Below are 21,034 nucleotides of genomic sequence, written 5' to 3' on the forward strand. Positions count from 1 at the left end.
TGACGCATGTAAATAAGGTTGAAAACATCCAGCACACAAGCAAATATAATGTTCATTTCCTGGATTTTCAGCACACGAAGTGTCTCAGGTTCACAAACATACATTAAGGTCAAATAACATCCACTTGCTAGTTTGAAGTAAAAGGTCCAAATTCTCAACATAAGGTTCAAAATAAACAGGTCCAGGTTCACAATCTTATAAGGTCACAGTCACACAAATGTTCACATGTGCAGCCTCTTTTTGCTTCTTGTGTTTTGGGCAGGGCTGTCTGGCGATTTGTGTGCAACTCGGGTATGCATGGGAGATGCAACAGATCCACTTTTGGAACCTTCAGTTCTGGTTGAATGTTCATCTTCCTTGTTCTTCCTTTTATTGGTTTTCTTCTCTGTTTTCTTCTTCGCGCTTTTCCTTGAGCTGTATAGAAGTTGGTCATGTTGCAAAAAAATGGAAATATAAAGCATCAATTTTGTACAGAATATAGCCATAGCTTACATGTATTCACATTCTTTGGAAGTGGAAAGTAAAATTAGTCTTTGACGACTCAGATTATAGGACAGAATGTTGAAAATGCATGAATGTAGCAATGTAGCCATGGATGTTGAAATATAGAAAGCATAGGTTTTGGAGTTACCCCACAGAACTTGCAACCACGGATGGCTCAGGGTCGCCTTCTCCAGCCACAAAAGGGACATCTGCAGCATGTAGGTCAGCCTCATCTTCTCCAAATGCCGGGTCAACTCGATTTTTGCAAATTCTCGCTATGTGGCCGAAGCCTCCGCAACGCTTGCACTTCCTTTTCCTAGGGCCAAGGCCAGCACCTTCAGCACTAGATCTGATTCTAGTCTTCCGTGGTCGTCCTTTTGGCCTCCTCAACACTGGAGGTTGTAGTTTGAAGCCAGGGTCAACAATGTCCCATTGTTGCTTGCCTACCATTGCAGGTATGTTGTCTACATACGCAGCCTTGAATTTTGCTACGGAGTAGAACTCATGTACATAAGGTTCAATTTCTGATACCGGACCTCTTAGTGAAGTAATGAAATATAGAGCATGGATACATGGCAAACCCTTGACTTGCCATTGCCTGCAGCTACATGTTTCCTTGGCTATGTCAACAGGGTACCTCCATTCCCTATTTTCTTTGTCGACTGCAGTAATTTCTGCCTCGACATCACTGCATCTAACTACCTTCATCTTTAGTCCTGGAAAGAACACCAAATGTTAAACATTTAATTTAGTTTGTTATGACATTAATCGGTTGAAAGAGTAAAAGATGTTTATTTACCTTTGGATTTGGCATGTAGTGCCTTTATCACACTTGGTATTATGAGATGGCCAAGACATTTTTCTAATGCTATCCTCATCCGCAAATCAAACTTCTCCATTATCATCTGCCTAATCTTGTCCAACATGTCAACAATAAGAAGAGCCTTAATTTTCCTGACTTTGCTATTAAATGACTCTGCGAGGTTGTTATTGACGTAGTCAACCTTGCAGATTTCATTGAACTTGCTTCTATACCATATCTTTGTGTGGTGTTGAAAGATCGTGGATGTCACCTAGAGGGGGAGTGAATAGGCGCTTTAAAATAATTACGATTTAGGCTTAAACAAATGCGGAATAAACCTAGCGGTTAATTTTTCAAGCACAAAACCTAAAACAACTAGGCTCACCTATGTGCACCAACAACTTATGCTAAGCAAGATAAGTAACTATGCGATAGCAAGATATATGACCAAGAACAATATGGCTATCACAAAGTAAAGTGCATAAGTAAAGGGCTCGGGTAAGAGATAACTGAGGCACGCGGAGACGATGATGTATCCCGAAGTTCACACCCTTGCGGATGCTAATCTCCGTTTGGAGCGGTGTGGAGGCACAATGCTCCCTAAGAAGCCACTAGGGCCACCGTAATCTCCTCACGCCCTCGTACAATGCAAGATGCCGTGATTCCACTAAGGGACCCTTGAGGGCGGTCACCGAACCCGTACAAATGGCGACCCTTGGGGGCGGTCACCGAACCCGTACACTTTGGAAACCCTTGGGGGCGGTCACCGGTACCCGTCAAATTGCTCGGGGTGATCTCCACAACCTGATTGGAGACCCCGACGCTTGCCCGGAGCTTTACAACACAATGATTGAGCTCCGAACACCACCAACCGTCTAGGGCGTCCAAGCACCCAAGATGAACAAGCTCAAGGGCACCAAGCACCCAAGAGTAATAAGCTTCTCAACTTGTAACTTTCACGTATCACGTGGAGAACTCAAACCGATGCACCAAATGCAATGGCAAGGGCACACGGAGTGCCCAAGTCCTTTTCTCTCAAATCCCACCGAAGCAACTAATGCTAGGGAGGAAGATGAGACGAAGAACAAGAAGGAGAACACCAAGAACTCCAAGATCTAAATCCAAGGGGTTCCCCTCACATAGAGGAGAAAGTGATTGGTGGAAATGTGGATCTAGATCTCCTCTCTCTTTTCCCTCAAAAACTAGCTAGAATCCATGGAGGAATTGAGAGTTAGCAAGCTCGAAGAAGGTCAACAATGGGGGAAGAACACGAGCTTAAAGGATAAGGTTCAATGGGGAAGAAGACCCCTTTTATAGGAGGGGGAAAATCCAACCGTTATGTGCTCAACCCGCACACGAGCGGTACTACTGCTCCACGAGCGGTACTACCGCTCAGGCGGAAGAAGCAGGGAAACAGAGCAACAAAACAAGAACCTTGGGGCGGTAGTACCGCATATAAGTGGTACTACCGCTCACCCCAGCGGTACTACCGCTCACGAGCGGTACTACCGCTCCTACTGCCACTACTACTGCCGCTGAACCCGACACGAGAAAACCACGTCTCAAGTCGAGGTGGTACCAGCGCGGAACCGGAGCCGTACTACCGCTTGTGGCCATGGGAGATACTACCGTTGTGGGACAGCGGTACTACCGCTTGTGGCGATAAGCGGTACTGCCGCTCCGGCCCAGCGGTACTACCGCTGGCGCCATCCTTAAGCCACTACCACGAAAACAAAGTATACTCCAAGGAAAACCAGAACTGCCATAACTTTTGCAAATGAGCTCCGAATTGAGCAAACTCAAGCTTGTTTGAAACAAGACAACGAGTAGCATCAAAACAACGACATACCCTCCAACATCGAAAACATCATAGAAGATGCATGTGAACTCCGTTTTCGATGAACTCGAGCTTGTCATGAAAATGACCATAAGCTCCAAAACTCACAAGGAGAAGAACCAAACAAGAACCAACAAGAAGATGCAAGGATGCAATGGTTTGAGCTCTCTACAACAATACGATTAAGATACTCATCGAGAGCCCCCCTTGATAGTACGACAATCGATCCTATGACCCAGTCTCCCACAACTACCATGAGACCGGTAAAATAGAAAACCTATCAAGGGCAAACCTTTGCCTTGCACAAGATCCACTTGAGCTAGATGATGATGATCTTGACTCCCTCAAGTTGGACCACCTTTCTTGATTGCGTTGGCTCGATGAAAACTAGATGATTGCTCCCCCATAGTCCACTATGGGTGAGCCTCTCTTCGGCACATCTTCACAAGACCATTGACACCACAAAGGATGGCAAGACTCAAGCACTTGATCTCTTCGTGATGCTCCACTTGAACTTGCACACGGCAATCATGATGACGATCACCACTTGATGTCGTCCTTTCCATGGGTTGTATGATATCTTCCTCTTGACGCAAGCCCATGGACACGTACCTAACCTCACATAGAACTCTCACATAGACCATGGGTTAGTACACAAAGTGCAATGGACAATGCTTACCATACCATGGGATCACTTGATCCCTCTCGGTACATCTTCTAGGCTTTGTGAGTTGATCAACTTGATTCACTCTTGACTTAGTCTTGATCAACCTTGAATCTTTCCAACTCTCTTCATTTGGATGATGTCTTGAAGGTAAACATGAATGATCACACAATCTTCTTCTTCAAGACATGCTTGCAATACGCTCAACACTCACATGACCAATCTTTGCATAATTCCTTAATAGCACATTGGTCAACTCATAAACTCCTTGAAACCAACACATGGACTTCAAGAAAAACCTATGGACAAATCCTTCAAATATAACTCAAGAAAACCATTAGTCCATAGAGATTGTCATCAATTACCAAAACCAAACATGGGGGCACCACATGTTCTTACATGTGTTCAGCCATATATTTTTGAACACTCTTCTTAGCAAGGATCTGCTTCATATGCCAATTGTGCTTCCTAGAACTGTAAGTCAAGCTTGCTGGCCAAAGATTATCATCATAGACCTTGCCCTTGAATTTTTTTCCAAAATTTGCAACAAGATGCCTCATACACTCCCTATGCTCCACTCTAGGCCACACTTGTTCTACTGCTGTCTCTAAACCTTTACAAGCGTCGGTGTGTATGACTAGTCCTTCAGGATGCCCAATAAGATTACATAGATTTTGAAGAAACCAAGCCAAACTATCTGATGATTTTGTCTCTATCACCCCGTAGGCAACCGGGTAAAGCCAATTACGGCCATCAATGGCACAAGCAGAAGCTAGCTGCCCTTTGAATCTCCCATTTAGTGCAGTTGAATCCACGTCCAAGTATGGTCGACACCCATCTAAAAACCCTTGCCAACATGCCTTGAATGAAATGAACACTCTCCTAAAGCATTCCTTCTCCCTGACTTTTCCTTTGATTGAGTACTTCACAGTCTCTTTGTCTATTTTCACTACACTACCAGGAGAACACTTCTCCACCTCAGCCTTGAAACTATAGAGAAGATGGAAGCTATCTTTCCATTTTCCACTAATCATATCCATTGCTTTCTCCTTGCCACGAGATACACGCATGTACAGCACCGTGAAGTGATACTTCTCCTCGATCTTCTCTTGAAGAGCAGTAGGGCCAATGTCTGGGTTCTTTCTGACCCAATCTAGGATAACATCAGCAACCCACCTACTCTTAGCCGGCTTGAACTTCTCACTTCTCAGCTTAGTTGGGCATGTATGAGAGAAAGGACACACCTTGATCTGCATTGAAAAAAAGCAAAATCAAATTGTATTGCTACCAATTGCATAGAAGAAAGGGTACAACAATCAAATCAATTAGATATTACCAAGTTATACCTGAAATATTGTGCTATTCCTCATATAAGAGCCATGTATCCTCCACTTACACCTCTTATATGCACAACAAACTCTCAGCCTATTAGGATCACTCTTTTGGACTGTATAGTCAAATTCACTTTTAATTGCAAAAGTCAAAAGTGCATTCTTGCAATCCAATAAAGAGGGGAATGTCGATCCTTCTACAAATGACGGATCCTCCTTATTATACACTACAATAGGTCTGTCCTCCTCCTCCTCCTCTTGCTCCTCATCTACTAAACCCATGTCTCTATTCTCTTCTTCCTCTTCAATGTCATTGGATTCATATGTTGGAGGATCATCTTCCTCTTCTATATCTTTTGAATCATCTTCTTTCGTAGACTTCTTGACTAAGTCAGGATACTCCCTCTCATCATCATTATCTGAGAGTATAGCATCATCAGGAATAGCATCATCGGTTATGTCTCTGTTAGGATCATCAATACTAGTAGACTGCTTGACTCCCTATATGTTGACTATATCAACATCAATTGCGTGACTCCCTGTATGTTGACTCTCACTATAAGAAGGCTATGTAGGTGGATTGCGGTTCGGTGTGCTGCGAGTTGGAGATTTCTGAAGAACCTCAATTAGCATAGATATTTTCTTTGAATCTTGATGCTTTCCAAACATCAAAGCTACATCATCATCGCATGCAACATCAACCCATATATTTTGTTCCCTCTCGTAGTACTTCAACTCAACAGAATCACGGCACCCCCAAGGATAGGTATCACACAACTTGCACAACAATGTTTTGTATGTGATACTGGATTTGACAAACAGAGGATAATCAAAGCCGCCAACATATCGCTTGCGGCCATCGCTACTAAGATGACTTGTTTCCATCCTAATGGAGAGCATACAAGCAGTTTCCTCATCCATCCTAAATCATCACGAACACATAACCAAATTGTGTGCAGTTAGTCACTATGAATTATACACAACAAATTCGACCGCTACATACTACTATGAATACACATGCATCATCCTAGTAATTAGCATACTCACCCTGCTGGAATATCAGAGGTTGCGACCTGTACACTTAGCGCCATCTGGTGGCCGAGGCAAGCCTCTGATTCGGACCTGTTGTCCGTCGCCATTGCCGTGGAACAACCTCTGTTCAAGAAATCACAGGCGGAGGAAGAACAGAGGAGTCAGATGGGAGTCATGTGGCGATGCTGCTCGGGAGGGAAGCCAGAGCTGCAACGAGTGGAGGTGCGCGGGGTGGGAGGCGTCGGCGCTGCGGCGAGTGGAGGCGCGCCGAAGCTGCGCAGGCCGCGCCGGCGACCGGCCGTACCCGAATGGAGGAGTTTGGCGGGCGGCGGCGGCGGCGGTTTCTGGCTGCGGCTGCTAATGGATAGGGAAAGGTACGATGGGGATAGGATTAGTATAATCGATAGCTTAGTCAGGTTAACCCAAATGGACTACAAGCTAAAGATCTCTACAATTGACAGATAAGTGCGTCTTCCTGGATGGTTATTATGCATGCGTGTATTGGCCGCCCTGATTGAATGTGCGAGGTTCGATCCCCCACTCTCCCCTATTGTTTTTCTTTTCCTGCTGAAACATCGAGGATGTCGCCTAGAGGGGGGGGTGAATAGGCGCTTTAAAATAATTACGGTTTAGGCTTGAACAAATGCGGAATAAACCTAGCGGTTAATTTGGCAAGCACAAAACCTACAACAACTAAGCTCACCTATGTGCACCAACAAATTCTGCTAAGCAAGATAAGCAACTATGTGATAGCAAGATATATGACAAAGAACAATATGGCTATCACAAAGTAAAGTGCATAAGTAAAGGGGCTCGGGTAAGAGATAACCGAGGCACGCGGAGACGATGATGTATCCCGAAGTTCACACCCTTGCGGATGCTAATCTCCGTTTGGAGCGGTGTGGATGCACAATGCTCCCCAAGAAGCCACTAGGGCCATCGTAATCTCCTCACGCCCTCGCACAATGCAAGATGTCGTGATTCCACTAAGGGACCCTTGAAGGCGGTCACCGAACCCGTACAAATGGCGACCCTTGGGGGCGGTCACCGGACCCGTACACTTTGGCAACCCTTGGGGGCGGTCACCGGTACCCGTCAAATTGCTCGGGGCGATCTCCACAACCTAATTGGAGACCCCGACGCTTGCCCAGAGCTTTACAACATAATGATTGAGCTCCGAACACCACCAACCATCTAGGGCGCCCAAGCACCCAAGAGGAACAAGCTCAAGGGCACCAAGCACCCAAGAGTAATAAGCTTCTCAACTTGTAACTTCCACGTATCACGTGGAGAACTCAAACCGATGCACCAAATGCAATGGCAAGGGCACACGAAGTGCCCAAGTCCTTCTCTCTCAAATCCCACCGAAGCAACTAATGCTAGGGAGGAAGATGAGAGGAAGAACAAGAAGGAGAACACCAAGAACTCCAAGATCTAGATCCAAGGGGTTCCCCTCACTTAGAGAAGAAAGTGATTGGTGGAAACGTGGATCTAGATCTCCTCTCTCTTTTCCCTCAAAAACTAGCAAGAATCCATGGAGGGATTGAGAGTTAGCAAGCTCGAAGAAGGTCAACAATGGGGGAAGAACACGAGCTCAAAGGATTGGGTTCATTGGGGAAGAAGACCGCCTTTTATAGGAGGGGGAAAACCAACCGTTACCCCCCTACCAGTCCCGCAGAGAGCGGTACTACCGCTAGGCCAGCGGTACTACCGCTTAACAGCCTAAGCGGTACTACCGCTCCTCCTCGCGGTACTACCGCCACTCCTGCTGCGGCTGGTACCAGAAAGTCCGACACGAAAAACGAGCCCTCGAATCGAGGCGGCACTAGCACGAAACCGCAGCGGTACTACGGCTGGGGCTACAAGCGGTACTACCGTTGTGGAGCGGTACTGCCGCTTATAGCACCCAAGCGGTACTACTGCTCCGGCCCGCGGTACTACCGCTCAGACCAGAGTAGGGAGAAAAGCAGAAATGCCATAACTTCTTCATATGAGCTCCGAAATGAGCAAACTCAAGCTTGTTTGAAACAAGACAATGAGTAGCATCAAAACAACGAGTGATGCTTAGCAAACAAAGGAGTGAAACCTCCAACAGTGAAGAACCGGCATACCCTCCAACATCGAAAACATCATAGAAGATGCATGTGAACTCCGTTTTCGATGAACTCGAGCTTGTCATAAAAATGACCATACGCTCCAAAACTGTAGGACCTTGAAGTATGTCTAGAGGGGGGTGATTAGACTACTTGACCAATAAAAACTTAACCTTTTCCCAATTTTAGAGTTTGGCAGATTTTAGCTATTTTAGGACAAGTCAAGCAATCATCACACAATTCAAGCAAGCATGCAAAGAGTGTATAGGCAGCGGAAATTAAAGCATGCAACTTGCAAGAAAGTAAAGGAAAGGGTTTGGAGGATTCAAACGCAATTGGAGACACTGATGTTTTTGGCGTGGTTCCGATAGGTGGTGCTATCGTACATCCACGTTGATGGAGACTTCAACCCACGAAGGGTAACGGCTGCGCGAGTCCACGAAGGGCTCCACCCACGAAGGGTCCACGAAGAAGCAACCTTGTCTATCCCACCATGGCCGTCGCCCACAAAGGACTTGCCTCACTATCGGTAGATCTTCACGAAGTAGGCAATCTCCTTGCCCTTACAAACTCCTTGGTTCAACACCACAATCTTGTCGGAGGCCCCCAAGTGACACCTAGCCAATCTAGGAGACACCACTATCAAAGAAGTAACAAATGGTGCGTTGATGATGAACTCCTTGCTCTTGTGCTTCAAATGATAGTCTCCCCAACACTCAACTCTCTCTCATAGGTTTTGGATCTGGTGGAAAGAAGATTTGAGTGGAAAGCAACTTGGGGAAGGCTAGAGATCAAGATTCATATGGTAGGAATGGAATATCTTGGCCTCAACACATGAGTAGGTGGTTCTCTCTCAGAAATGGTAAGTGGAAGTGTAGGTTCATTCTGATGGCTCTCTCCACGAATGAAGAGGAGGTGGAGGGGTATATATAGCCTCCACACAAAATCTAACCGTTACACACAATTTACCAAAATCGGTGGGACCGAATCGTTAAACTCGGTCGGACCGATTTAGTAAACCTAGTGACCGTTAGTGATTCTCGGTGGGACTGACATGCATCTTGGCGAGGCCGATTCGGTTAGGGTTAGGGCATAATGTAATCTCGGTGAGACCGATTACACAAACTCGGTGAGACCGATTTGGTAATAAGCTTTCCAGAGAGTTGGTCAGGTAAACTCGGTGGGACCGATTTTCTCTTTTCGGTGAGACCGAAATGTTACAAAAAGGAAACGGAGAGTTTACATTGCAATCTCAGTGGGACCGATCGCTCACTTTGGTTAGACCGAAACGTTACGAAGGGAAACAGAGAGATTGCAACCCCATCTCGGTGAGACCGAGATCCCTATCGGTAAGACTGATTTGCTTAGGGTTTGTGGCAGTGGCTATGACTCTTGGAATCGGTGGCGCCGGATAGAAAGAATCGGTGTGACTGATTTTGGCCTTAGGTTTAGGTCATTTGTGGATGTGGGAAAGTAGTTGAGGGTTTTGAAGCATATCACTAAGCACATGAAGCAAGAGGCTCATTAAGCAACACCTCATCCCTTCTTGATAGTATTGGCTTTTCCTATAGACTCAATGTGATCTTGGATCACTAAAATGTAAAATGAAGAGTCTTGAGCTTTTGAGCTTGAGCCAATCCTTTGTCCTTAGTATTTTGAGGGATCCACTTTTCATCATCCATGCCATGCCATTTATTGAGCTTTCCTGAAATAATAGTCTTGGAATAGCATTAGCTCAATGAGCTATATGTTATTATGAATTACAAAAACCACCTAGGGATAGTTGCACTTTCAAAAACTCACAAGGAGAAGAACCAAACAAGAACCAAAAAGATGATGCAAGGATGCAATGGTTTGAGCTCTCTACAAACGATACGAACAAGCAACTCATCAAGAGCCCCCCTTGATAGTACGGCAATCGATCCTATAACCCGGTCTCCCACAACTACCATGAGACCGGTAAAATAAAAAACCTATCAAGGGCAAACCTTTGCCTTGCACATGGTCCACTTGAGCTAGATGATGACGATCTTGACTCCCTCAAGTTGGACCACCTTTCTTGGTTGTGTTGGCTCGATGAAGACTAGTTGATTGCTCCCCCATACTCCACTATGGGTGAGCCTCTCTTCCGCTCATCTTCACAAGCCCATTATCACTACAATGGACGGCAAGCTTCAAGCATTTGATTTCTTCGTGATGCTTCACTTGAACTTGCACACCACAACCTAACCCCACAAAGAACTCTCACGAAGACCATGGGTTAGTACACAAAGCGTAATTGACCATGCTTACCATACCATGGGATCGCTTGATCCCTCTCGGTACATCTTCTATGCTTTGTGTGTTGATCAACTTGATTCATTCTTTGACTTAGTCTTGATCAACCTTGAATCTTTCCAACTCTCTTCATTTGGATGATGTCTTGAAGGTAAACATGAATGATCACACAATCTTCTTCTTCAAGACATGCTTGCAATAAGCTCAACACTCACATGACCAAACTTTGGATAATTCCTTAATAGCACCTTGGTCAACTCATAAACTCCTTGAAACCAACACATGGACTTCAAGAAAAGCCTATGGACAAATCCTTCAAATATAACTCAAGACAACCATTAGTCCATAGAGATTGTCATCAATTACCAAAACCAAACATGGGGACACCGCATGTACTTTCACCTGCTCTTTACAAATGAGCCCACATGTAATGGAACCAGGGGTATTACGGTCATATCACGTGGTCAATGAGCCTTTGACTGACGGTAACGTGAGAAAATGGCATTTTTGAGTGTGTCTCTAATGGAAGAGTGGCATTTTTGAGCAATGAAACATTTTAATGGCGAAAGTGAGTAGTGTGGCACAACTAGTGGCAAAAGTGATAAAAACTATTAGAGAAAAGCATAGCTCTATAGCTTAACCGTGCTTAGGCGAATCGCCGGCAGCACAAACTGCCACATTGGCTGGTACATCAAACTCCCACATCACAGAGAGATTTGGTTCACACATATCACCCATACTAACAAGTTTATATGCAATAGTATTTGATTAGATTTTTTGACTGTAAACATTTGCAGCTTACCAAGTTGATTAGATCTTGAAGCCCACTCACCGTATCAGACCTGTTTAGATCCCAAACAGAAACATAAGAATATTTCTACTTCTAAAGGGGGCTGGTAGCGTCGCCTCACTCCCATCGACCCTATATTAAGACCGCGAGTGTCTTACATGTGTTCTTTCACTCAAGCACAACCAATCTGGATGGGCCCATTTGACGCATGCATGAAGACAATCAAATCGGCATTTTCCAAAATTACATCATGCATTAACTCATTCAAATCAAATGATAAGAAAACCTCAACTGAACCCAAACTTTCTCTACCCAAACCTAAATCAAATTTTATCAAAATATCAACCATAAGCAAAGTTGGCCGGCCCATTTGAAGTGTACGCACATTTTTTTTCTACGTGGGTTTCCTATTTGTCTGGCTCATTTTTTCTATGACCAACCTATTAGAGCATCTCTAGCAGACCCCATAAAAGGGCCGAACCCGTATAATTCTGGTGAGTATACGGGTTCGGCCCATTTTTCTGGCAAGAATAGACACCGTATCCGTGGCCCGACTCGTAATTTTTTTACCGCGCCCCGCAAAAACTCTCTCCTCACCGCTATATATGCCGTTTCACCGCTCGGATACGGGTCAAATTCTATCCGCCTCTGCCGCCACACCCCTCCTCCTCCGCCCAATTTCTCACCGTCGGCAAGCCTGAGAAAGTCATATATGGCTACGGGAGTTTTGGGGATGACGCGGAGCGCCGCCGCCATGCCAGATCCGACGCTGCATGCAAGCGGGGTGCGCGCAGAGGTGGATCAACCGTGGGAGCCGGCCGCCGTCGGCGTCCGAACACCGCGAGCTGGCCGAGTACGAGCGCTCCCTCACCCGCCGCCGCCACGCCTCCTCCGGCTCCTCTGCCGCGGGGAGCTCGTCCGCAGGTGCCTTGAGCTTGCGGCTCACTCCGGTGAAGATAGAGTCGGAGGATCTCGGGCCGCTCGCCGTCAAGCTTGAGCCCGACGCGCTGCCGCGTCGAGAAGTGATCAGCCCCGAGGACTACCTCCCCACCGGGACAGGAGGAGCACCTAGAGCGCGTCGTCATGGAGCAGTCGGCGAGGGAGCAGGAGGAGGCCGAAGCGCGCCGTCGCTGCGAGCTCGAGTACGAGCAGATGTTCCTCCAGACGGGCATCGCGCATCTGCAGGCGCACACGTCCAAAGAGGCGGACCTGCACGTCATGAAGGCGGAGCAGGCCAAGTTCTTCATCGACCTCGACTCCTCCGACGAGGAATGGGCTCCTCCGCCGCGTCGTCACTGCCACGAGCTCATCGATTTTGGTAGCTAGTCTCGGGCCCGTAGATTCCCCCACTAGTATGATCAATGCAGATGAACTATGTATGATCAATGTAGTGTGTAGATGAAGTAATGTATGATCAATGTCGCTGCAAGTTTCTCCGTGAATGTTTTTTTTAATTTTACAGTTTCATGTATGGGGTCTGATCTGCAGCGTACGATTTCGACCCGCAAATCTCATCTGCAGTGAACTTAAACGCATTTTGCGGGTCGGCATTATACGTGGTGATGCTCTTATTTCGGGCTTGACATGTTATCAGAATCAACATAGACGTGTACGTCATGGTGAGTTGGTAGCGTCACCTCCACTTCGGTAAAAAAAACTCCCCCCATCATTTTTTTCTCTCCAACCAATTTATTTGAATTGTTTTTTAGCCCACTATCCGAAGAATAGAAACAGACTACCAATCAATTTAAAAATCAAGTAATTAATGTAGTTAATTAGACAGACAGTTAATTACATGTGCAATTAATTAGATCCAGTTAAATAGGGACTTTTTGTGCCAGATCAATTTGAAAATTGATTCATTAATAGGGAGGTTGTTAATCAGACCCACATATAATTAGACATAGCTATTTTTCAGTTAGAAAGACAATAGAGTGTAATTAATCACCCAACTATCAATGGAAAAGCAATTTGAAAATCTAGTGCCGAATCCATTTGAAAATCAAGCCATTAACACAATCAATTAGTCAGACGATCAATTACATGTGCAATTAATTATGAATTTCTTCTGTCATGAATCAATTTAAGAACTACTAGTGAGTCATTATTTCTGCTATTAAAGGAGAATGTGTGCGTAGTCGTTCACACATAACCATTAATGCAAAAATATATATAGAAATAGAGTGTAAATTAATTTAAAAATCAAGTCATTGATGCAATTAATTAGTCAGATAGTTAATCATATGTGCAATTAATTACACCTAATTAAAATAGGGATTTTTTAGGGCCGAATCAATTTTAAAACCGATTCATTAATAGAGAAGCTGTTTATTAGGCCTACAGATAATTAGACGTAGCTATATTTCCAGTTAGTCTGACAACTAATTAATTGAACATGCAGTTAATCACATGAAATCAGTTTGAAAGCGCCCGCGGGAGAACGGCCAGCAGGTTGTCGCTGACATGACGACTACCAGCAGACTTCGAGCGCATGGCCGGCCAACAAGCGCTTGCGACATGCACGATCAGCGTTCGCCAGAATGCATGATGACCATGCTCTGCAGGATGTTCACACGTCGAGGGTTGCCAAATCATTCGCGGACAAGGTTGACGGTGGTTCGCGATAGGACGACCAAGCGCTGAGGGTTCAGGGCTTCGACCGTGCCTTCAAGTTCACCCGGAAAAAAAGACCGTGCCTTTGAGGACAATGGCCAACAAGCTCTTGCGACATGCACGATCAACGTTCACCAGAATGCATGATGACCATGCTCTGTAGGACGTTCACACGTTGAGGGTTGCCAAATCGTTCGCGGACAAGGTTGACGGTGGTTCGCTCTAGGACGACCAAGCGCTGACGGGTTCAGGACTTCGACCGTGCCTTCAAGGTCACCCGAAAAAAAAGACCGTGCCTTCGAGGACAATGGCCAACAAGCGCTTGCGACATGCACGATCAGCGTTTGCCAGAATGCATGATGACCATGCTCTGCAGGACGTTCACACGTTGAGGGTTGCCAAATCGTTCACGGACAAGGTTGACGGTGGTTCGCTCTAGGACGACCAAGCGCTGACGGGTTTAGAGCTTCGACCGTGCCTTCAAGGTCACCCGGAAAAAAAGACTGTGCCTTCGAGGACAATGGGTCACACGGCACTATTTTTCAAATACATTCCGTAGCAATATTTAGCCGTTTGTTTTAAAATATTTAGCACTATGTTTTAAGCGATATTTCGTAGCTGGATGCACTGAGCTCGAAGGCACACCCCGAGGCCCCAGCCGATCCCACACTTTCCCATCCCCTTGCGCCGATTCACGGCAGCTGCGTCTCCCCTCTGCGCCGGGCCCCGCCTCAGCACCCGTGACGCGCCCCTGGCCCCGCTACCGCCGAAAACAAAAACCCGCCGCCGGCGGGCCAGCGCGCACTCCATCATCAGCATCCCACCTCTTCCGCTCGGAGCGCGGCATCTGCCCGAGCAAGCGATCCCGCGAGATGTCGGCAGATGCTGCTGCGGCGGCGAGCGTGGGCAAGCTGGTGCTCGACACTGGCTGGCTCGCCGCGCGCTCCACCGAGGTGGCCCTCACCGGCGTCGAGCTCACCACCACCCACCCGCCGGACGCCTCCGTCGCCGCCCCGTGGATGCACGCCGCCGTCCCCGGAACGTACGTGCTTCTCCTCGGCGTCCTCGCCGATTTTCCTCCGCGTTAATATCTACTCCTGCCAGCCGTAGTTCTGATCCGTGGGGATTTGTTCTTCGACGGAGTAATCTATCTGCTGTTTGGTTTTAAAATAATACTGCAAGCTTTGTTTATTTTGGTGGCGGTCCTTGCTTGACTAACAAACTGTTGGATGCTTCTGAACGCAGCGTGCTGGGGACCCTTCTAAAAAACAAGTTGATCCCTGATCCCTTCTACGGGCTGAACAACGAGGCAATCATCGACATCGCCGATTCCGGGAGGGAGTACTACACGTTCTGGTTCTTCACCACCTTCCAGTGTGCTCCGGTATGCGGTTATACACCGATTTCTCCGTGTATTAGTTAATTGTGCAGTTGCTTAACGAGGAATGTAGCATGACCCCGGTGCAGTAAAGTGATTTTAGGCAGTTGTTTGGTGGCAATAATTGAACTGTCTCCACGATCTAAGTTCCATTTTAGTCTTTACTGTACCACATTTTGCATTTTAAGAAAGTGGTGTTGCAGTAGTGTAAGAGGTCATGGGATATGCCTTATCCAAACTACTTGCACTGCTCATAATTGGTGTGAATTTGACTTGCTGAAGGGATACTATAATTTTGGTACTCCGCCGAATGTAATGCACTTGTTATTCTAGAACGTTACTGCATATCTGCTTAACATATCAATTGATTCTGTTATCATTCCATCTCTAGGCAGGAAACCGGCACGTGAGTTTAAACTTCCGTGGAGTAAACTACTCAGCAGAAGTATACATAAATGGGCACAAAGAGATACTTCCAAAAGGAATGTTCCGAAGGCACACCCTTGATATTACTGAAGTTCTTCATCCTGAGGGCAGCAATCTGCTTGCTGTCCTCGTTCATCCTCCTGATCATCCTGGTACGATTCCTCCTCAGGGAGGTCAAGGCGGTGATCATGAGGTATCAATGAGTTTTAGCAAAAGGTTTCAATGATTCATGATCGTATAGTTGCATTAATTCCAAACTACTTCATCTTCATTACACTTTTTGAAAAGGAATATTGTTGCTAAGTGGGACAACTCATGGCATGTGCATGATCTTACCTTTTGACATGGTCCATTTCAGATTGGAAAAGATGTTGCTACGCAATATGTTGAAGGATGGGATTGGATGTGCCCGATAAGGTTGTTGGTGATATCTGTGTGATTATGTTATTGTTAATCCCATTGTTTTTCCCAATTAGTTTCCTTCTAACAACAATTATATATTCCTTTTTGGCTGTGTGCATCCTTGATGTCTCGACTAGCTCTTGACATAAATCAGGTGTACTTGGTATCGGCTTGATATTAATATATTGCTCATTATCAGGAAAAATATGTTCCTATTATTTTTTGTTAAGACTGATTGACACTCATTCCATGAAAAACTTAGATGCAATATGCTGAACTAGAAATATTTTGTACAGTCTTTTTCTCGACTTTCAACATCGACCACATATTAGTATGGTGCTGATTCACTCAAATGGGTGCTTCTAAAAGGAAGTACTCTCATCATCATGGTACATGATAAAGCATTTCTGTCCTTTTGAGTCATTTGAATATCTCATAGCTAGATCAGCATATGAATATTTTTTACATGTAAAAAAATGGAAATCCAATATTATTTTAATAGACAAAATAGCATCAATATGCAATTTAGCTATGCTGTTTCTGATTTCATAGAAAAAATAACTGAAAATATGCATAAAATTTTCTTTCAAATCCAGGAAAGCCTCTGTATCAAATTTCCATTCTCCCATTTTGACCACAATAACAAAAGAAATAAATCATCTGCCATAATCTAATAATTTTTTCATTAATGTTGGCCTAACTTTTCTTAACTCAATTATCCTGACGTGCTTGGTACTTCCATGATTGATTCAATAATGACCACATTGAAAGTCATGATCACGCAAATATATCATCCATATAGTGAGGACTACTGCCAAGTGCCAACAATATCTGATGTCCTTGTTATGTTGGTAAATTCGTTCCAAATTATTACTTGCTATAGTTGCTTCTGTACTTTTACTACAAATCAAAATGTTTGTTTGGAACAGCATTTTTTCCAAGCTGATCATTCTTGTAGCAATTTGCAACATTCATAATTTCCTCAATTCTTTCTTTTTGGGCATCCTAGGGATAGAAACACGGGAATCTGGGATGAAGTTTCGATCTGCATAACTGGGGTGAGTTTAGTAGGAATTTTCACATTTATTACTATTTTCTCCTTTATCTCCTTGTTTTTGTGTCGATTGATAGCACTTATTTTATTATTGCTGTTTACAATTTCCCCTTTGCAGGCTGTGAACATAACCGATCCCCATCTGGTTTCAACTTTTCATGACGATTTTAAGAGATCGTATCTACATTGTACACTTCAGTTGGAGAACAAAAGTTCATGGCTCGCAGATTGTAGTTTAAAAATTCAGGTTTCTGCTGAACTAGAGGGGGACATTTGTTTGGTGGAACATCTTCAGAGTTATGCCATATCGATTCCTCCTCGTTCAGTTCTGGAATACACTATCCCTCCGGTAAGTTAGTAAGTTAATTTTCATGTTGCACCTTACTCTGGCGTTCCTTTGTTAATTTTCTTATTTTCATCATGATTATGATATAGCTACTCATGTATTCTTTCTTTTGGTTTTAACAGTTCTTTTTATCTAGAATTGAGTTAGTGTGGCATATTAGAGGATCACTACACAGTAAACTGTCCCCTAGTGTTATGTTAATTAAGGAAGTACCTTTGTCATCCTCATACCTCTTAAGCAGAAAATATTCAGTGCTCCTTGTTGCATACTTCTCATTGTTAAAGGCACAAGAACGTTGGTGTGAGCAGATTTTCCTTGCACTGTCCCTGAGTTATGAATATTTTTAGTGATAGTTATTTTGTTGCCAGAACATCCGAAAGAAGCAGATTAGTTAACTCTGTTATATGAACATCGGCAGTTATTCTTCTATAAGCCAAACCTGTGGTGGCCAAATGGCATGGGAAAGCAATCCCTGTACAATGTTGAAATTAGTGTGGATGTCAATGGACTAGGAGAGTCCGATGCATGGAGTCATTATTTTGGGTTCCGTAAGGTTGAGAGTTCTATTGATGATTCCACTGGTGGGAGGTAACTAGTTCTTTTACGTCTCAGTGTATAATACTTGTGCTCATGAAAACATGGCAGTGTAAATTTATCTCATCTGCAGGATCTTCAAGGTAAACGGTGAGCCTATTTTCATCCGAGGAGGGAACTGGATATTGTCAGATGGCCTGCTTCGACTAACAAAGAAGCGCTACATGACCGATATCAAGTTTCATGCTGATATGAACTTTAATATGCTTCGCTGTTGGGGTGGTGGATTAGCAGAGAGGCCTGATTTTTACCATTTTTGTGATGTATATGGTTTGATGGTAGGGTTAAATTTCTCCCTGTGAATCGATATTTCCTGTTTTGTTATACAAATTGCAAGATATTAGTTTGCCATGAATAGTATAAAGGGTTTTCAAATGATATGCACCTTTGCTCCCTTTTAGGATTCAGAAAGCTAATAGTTACTATCTGGTTGCTGGAATTCCTTGCCTTCACAGGGGTGATGATTAGGTTAGATGTATTTTCGTAACCTACACAACTATGCCTAGTTGAATATTGATTGCAGTTTCATGTAAACATATTGTGAAGTTCGACAATATCTTTTAATAAGAAATGGAGGGGAATAGTTCTCTTTCGTAATTTTCACATTTACTCTGGTTTGGTGCCATTTTTGTGTTTACTTGCAGTAACAAATCATTTGGTACAGGTATGGCAGGAATTCTGGATAACTGGAGATGTTGATGGTCGTGGACTTCCAATATCAAACCCAGATGGTCCTTTGGACCATGCTCTCTTCCTTCTATGTGCTAGAGATACTGTCAAGTTACTCAGAAATCATGCTAGTCTAGCTCTATGGGTTGGTGGTAATGAGCAAGTCCCACCAATTGACATCAACAGAGCACTGAAGAATGATTTGAAGCTACATCCTATGTTTTTGAGCAACCAGACAACAAAAAATCAAGGAAAGTATCTATCACAAGACCCAACTGACCCAAGTAAATACCTGGATGGTACTAGGGCGTATGTCCAAGGATCAATGTGGGATGGTTTTGCTGATGGGAAAGGCAATTTCACTGATGGTCCATATGAGATTCAGTATCCAGAGAGCTTTTTCAAGAATAGTTTCTACAAATATGGGTTTAACCCTGAAGTTGGTTCTGTGGGGGTTCCAGTTGCTGCAACGATTAGAGCAACAATGCCTCCAGAAGGGTGGAGTATTCCAATTTTTAAGAAGGGAATTGATGGGTACATACAAGAAGTCCCAAACCCAATATGGGATTACCACAAGTACATTCCCTACTCGAAACCGGGGAAGGTGCATGATCAGATTGAACTATACGGCCATCCAAAAGATCTTGATGATTTCTGTGAAAAGGTAATTTAGTACTGCCATTTCTTCGTGCGTCGAAGCTTTTTGCTTCAGAGCTGAGCATTGTAGTTTTGTCTCTAATATTGTCTTTAACCTTCAGGCACAATTGATCAATTATGTTCAGTACAGAGCTCTCCTGGAAGGATGGACTTCTTTCATGTGGACAAAGTTCACAGGTGTTCTAATTTGGAAGACGCAAAATCCATGGACCGGACTACGAGGACAGTTCTATGATCACCTCCAAGACCAAACTGCCGGGTTCTATGGTTGCCGTTGTGCTGCTGAGCCGATTCATGTCCAATTGAATTTGGCTAGTTACAACATAGAGGTACTTACTGCAACTTAGAAAAGTTGCCTCAACTAAACTTTTTGGAAATTAATGCATGGAAAGTGCCTTTTTTAGGTGGTAAACACTACGTCCGATAAGCTGACAGACGTGGCTGTAGAAATTTCAGTATGGGATCTTGACGGTGCATCCCCATATTACAAAGTTACAGAGAAGTTCGTGGCACCGCCAAAGAAAGTGAAGCAAATTATGGAGATGGAATACCCTAAGATGAAGAATGCCAAGCCTGTCTATTTTCTACTGCTTAAACTCTTCAGGCTTTCAGACAAGAAAGTACTCTCCAGAAACTTCTATTGGCTACATCTTCCTGGTAAAGACTACAAGTTGTTGGAAGAATATCGGCAGAGGACAATTCCGCTCGAGATCGGCTCCGAAATTTCTGTCTTTGGCGGCACATACAAGGTAAGAATGTCCATAAAGAACAAGTCAAAGAAATCCGCAGCTGAAAGCACAACCTCGGTCTCAACTATGGAGCCAGAGGATGGAAATGGTCTCCACGGCATTAGTGAAAAAACTACTTGTGTGGTACAGAAAAGTGGTCTGTGGAGTAAAATTCACAGGAACATTGATCTCGCAAGATCGGGTGACAAACCAAGAACACATGAGGTGAAGGGGACTGATTCAGGTGTGGCGTTTTTCCTTCATTTCTCGGTGCACACCTCTGAATCATCCACTGGGGAGAATTACAGGGACACCAGAATCCTTCCGGTGCACTACTCGGACAACTATTTTTCGCTCATGCCCGGGGAGAAGATGACAGCCGACATCTCCTTCGAGGCTCCTGAAGGATCCAAGCCCAGGGTCATTCTGAGAGGCTGGAACTATCATCTGAACCATGCAGTGATGATGTGAGGCGCGCTTTGTTCGTGAACATGCTATTGAGTTGAGTACTGGAAGTAAGATCCATGTAAACTAAGTACATCCCCGGTAAAGTGCAGACATGAACAGTTAGCTATCTTATAAACCAACAATCAACAATAAAGTGCAGGCATCGACTAAATCGTGATATGGCATCAGCAATGCTTATGGATTAGTATCACTAGCAAAAGGGCCCATGCGTTGCAACGGGAATTTTTTTTTTCATAATTTCCAATGGTCATGATCACATTTTGCTGCATCACCGAGATACAATATCTCTCTCAATATCGTGAAATCATGAACATTTTGAAATTATGAACAATTTGTTAAACTCATGCACATATTTGAAATCGCAAACAACATGCTATTACAAATTTCTGA

The 21,034-nt window shown here is 44.4% G+C and overlaps 1 protein-coding gene across 1 annotated transcript; it reads left to right on the forward strand.

Annotated features, from left to right (window-relative positions):
- The first annotated feature begins 14,593 nt into the window (after nucleotides 1-14,593).
- Nucleotides 14,594-20,828, forward strand: LOC119341843 (mannosylglycoprotein endo-beta-mannosidase-like). Its single transcript, XM_037613695.1, has 11 exons — nucleotides 14,594-14,964; nucleotides 15,168-15,306; nucleotides 15,692-15,919; nucleotides 16,085-16,143; nucleotides 17,138-17,186; nucleotides 17,301-17,531; nucleotides 17,947-18,116; nucleotides 18,196-18,400; nucleotides 18,787-19,455; nucleotides 19,550-19,777; nucleotides 19,853-20,828. The coding sequence occupies exons 1-11, from the start codon at nucleotides 14,795-14,797 to the stop codon at nucleotides 20,645-20,647; spliced, it is 2,943 nt and encodes a 980-aa protein (XP_037469592.1). The 5' UTR covers nucleotides 14,594-14,794; the 3' UTR covers nucleotides 20,648-20,828.
- The last annotated feature ends 206 nt before the right edge of the window (nucleotides 20,829-21,034 follow it).

The sequence above is a fragment of the Triticum dicoccoides genome, chromosome 1B (assembly GCF_002162155.2).
Source record: "Triticum dicoccoides isolate Atlit2015 ecotype Zavitan chromosome 1B, WEW_v2.0, whole genome shotgun sequence".
Classification (NCBI taxonomy): domain Eukaryota; kingdom Viridiplantae; phylum Streptophyta; class Magnoliopsida; order Poales; family Poaceae; genus Triticum; species Triticum dicoccoides.

Coding starts and splice junctions, on each gene's coding strand:
- LOC119341843 (XM_037613695.1), top strand. CDS start 14,795: ATGTCGGCAGATGCTGCTGCGGCGGCGAGCGTGGGCAAGCTGGTGCTC. Junction 15,307..15,691: donor CCACCTTCCAGTGTGCTCCG/GTATGCGGTTAT, acceptor TTCCATCTCTAG/GCAGGAAACCGGCACGTGAG. Junction 17,532..17,946: donor TGGAATACACTATCCCTCCG/GTAAGTTAGTAA, acceptor GAACATCGGCAG/TTATTCTTCTATAAGCCAAA.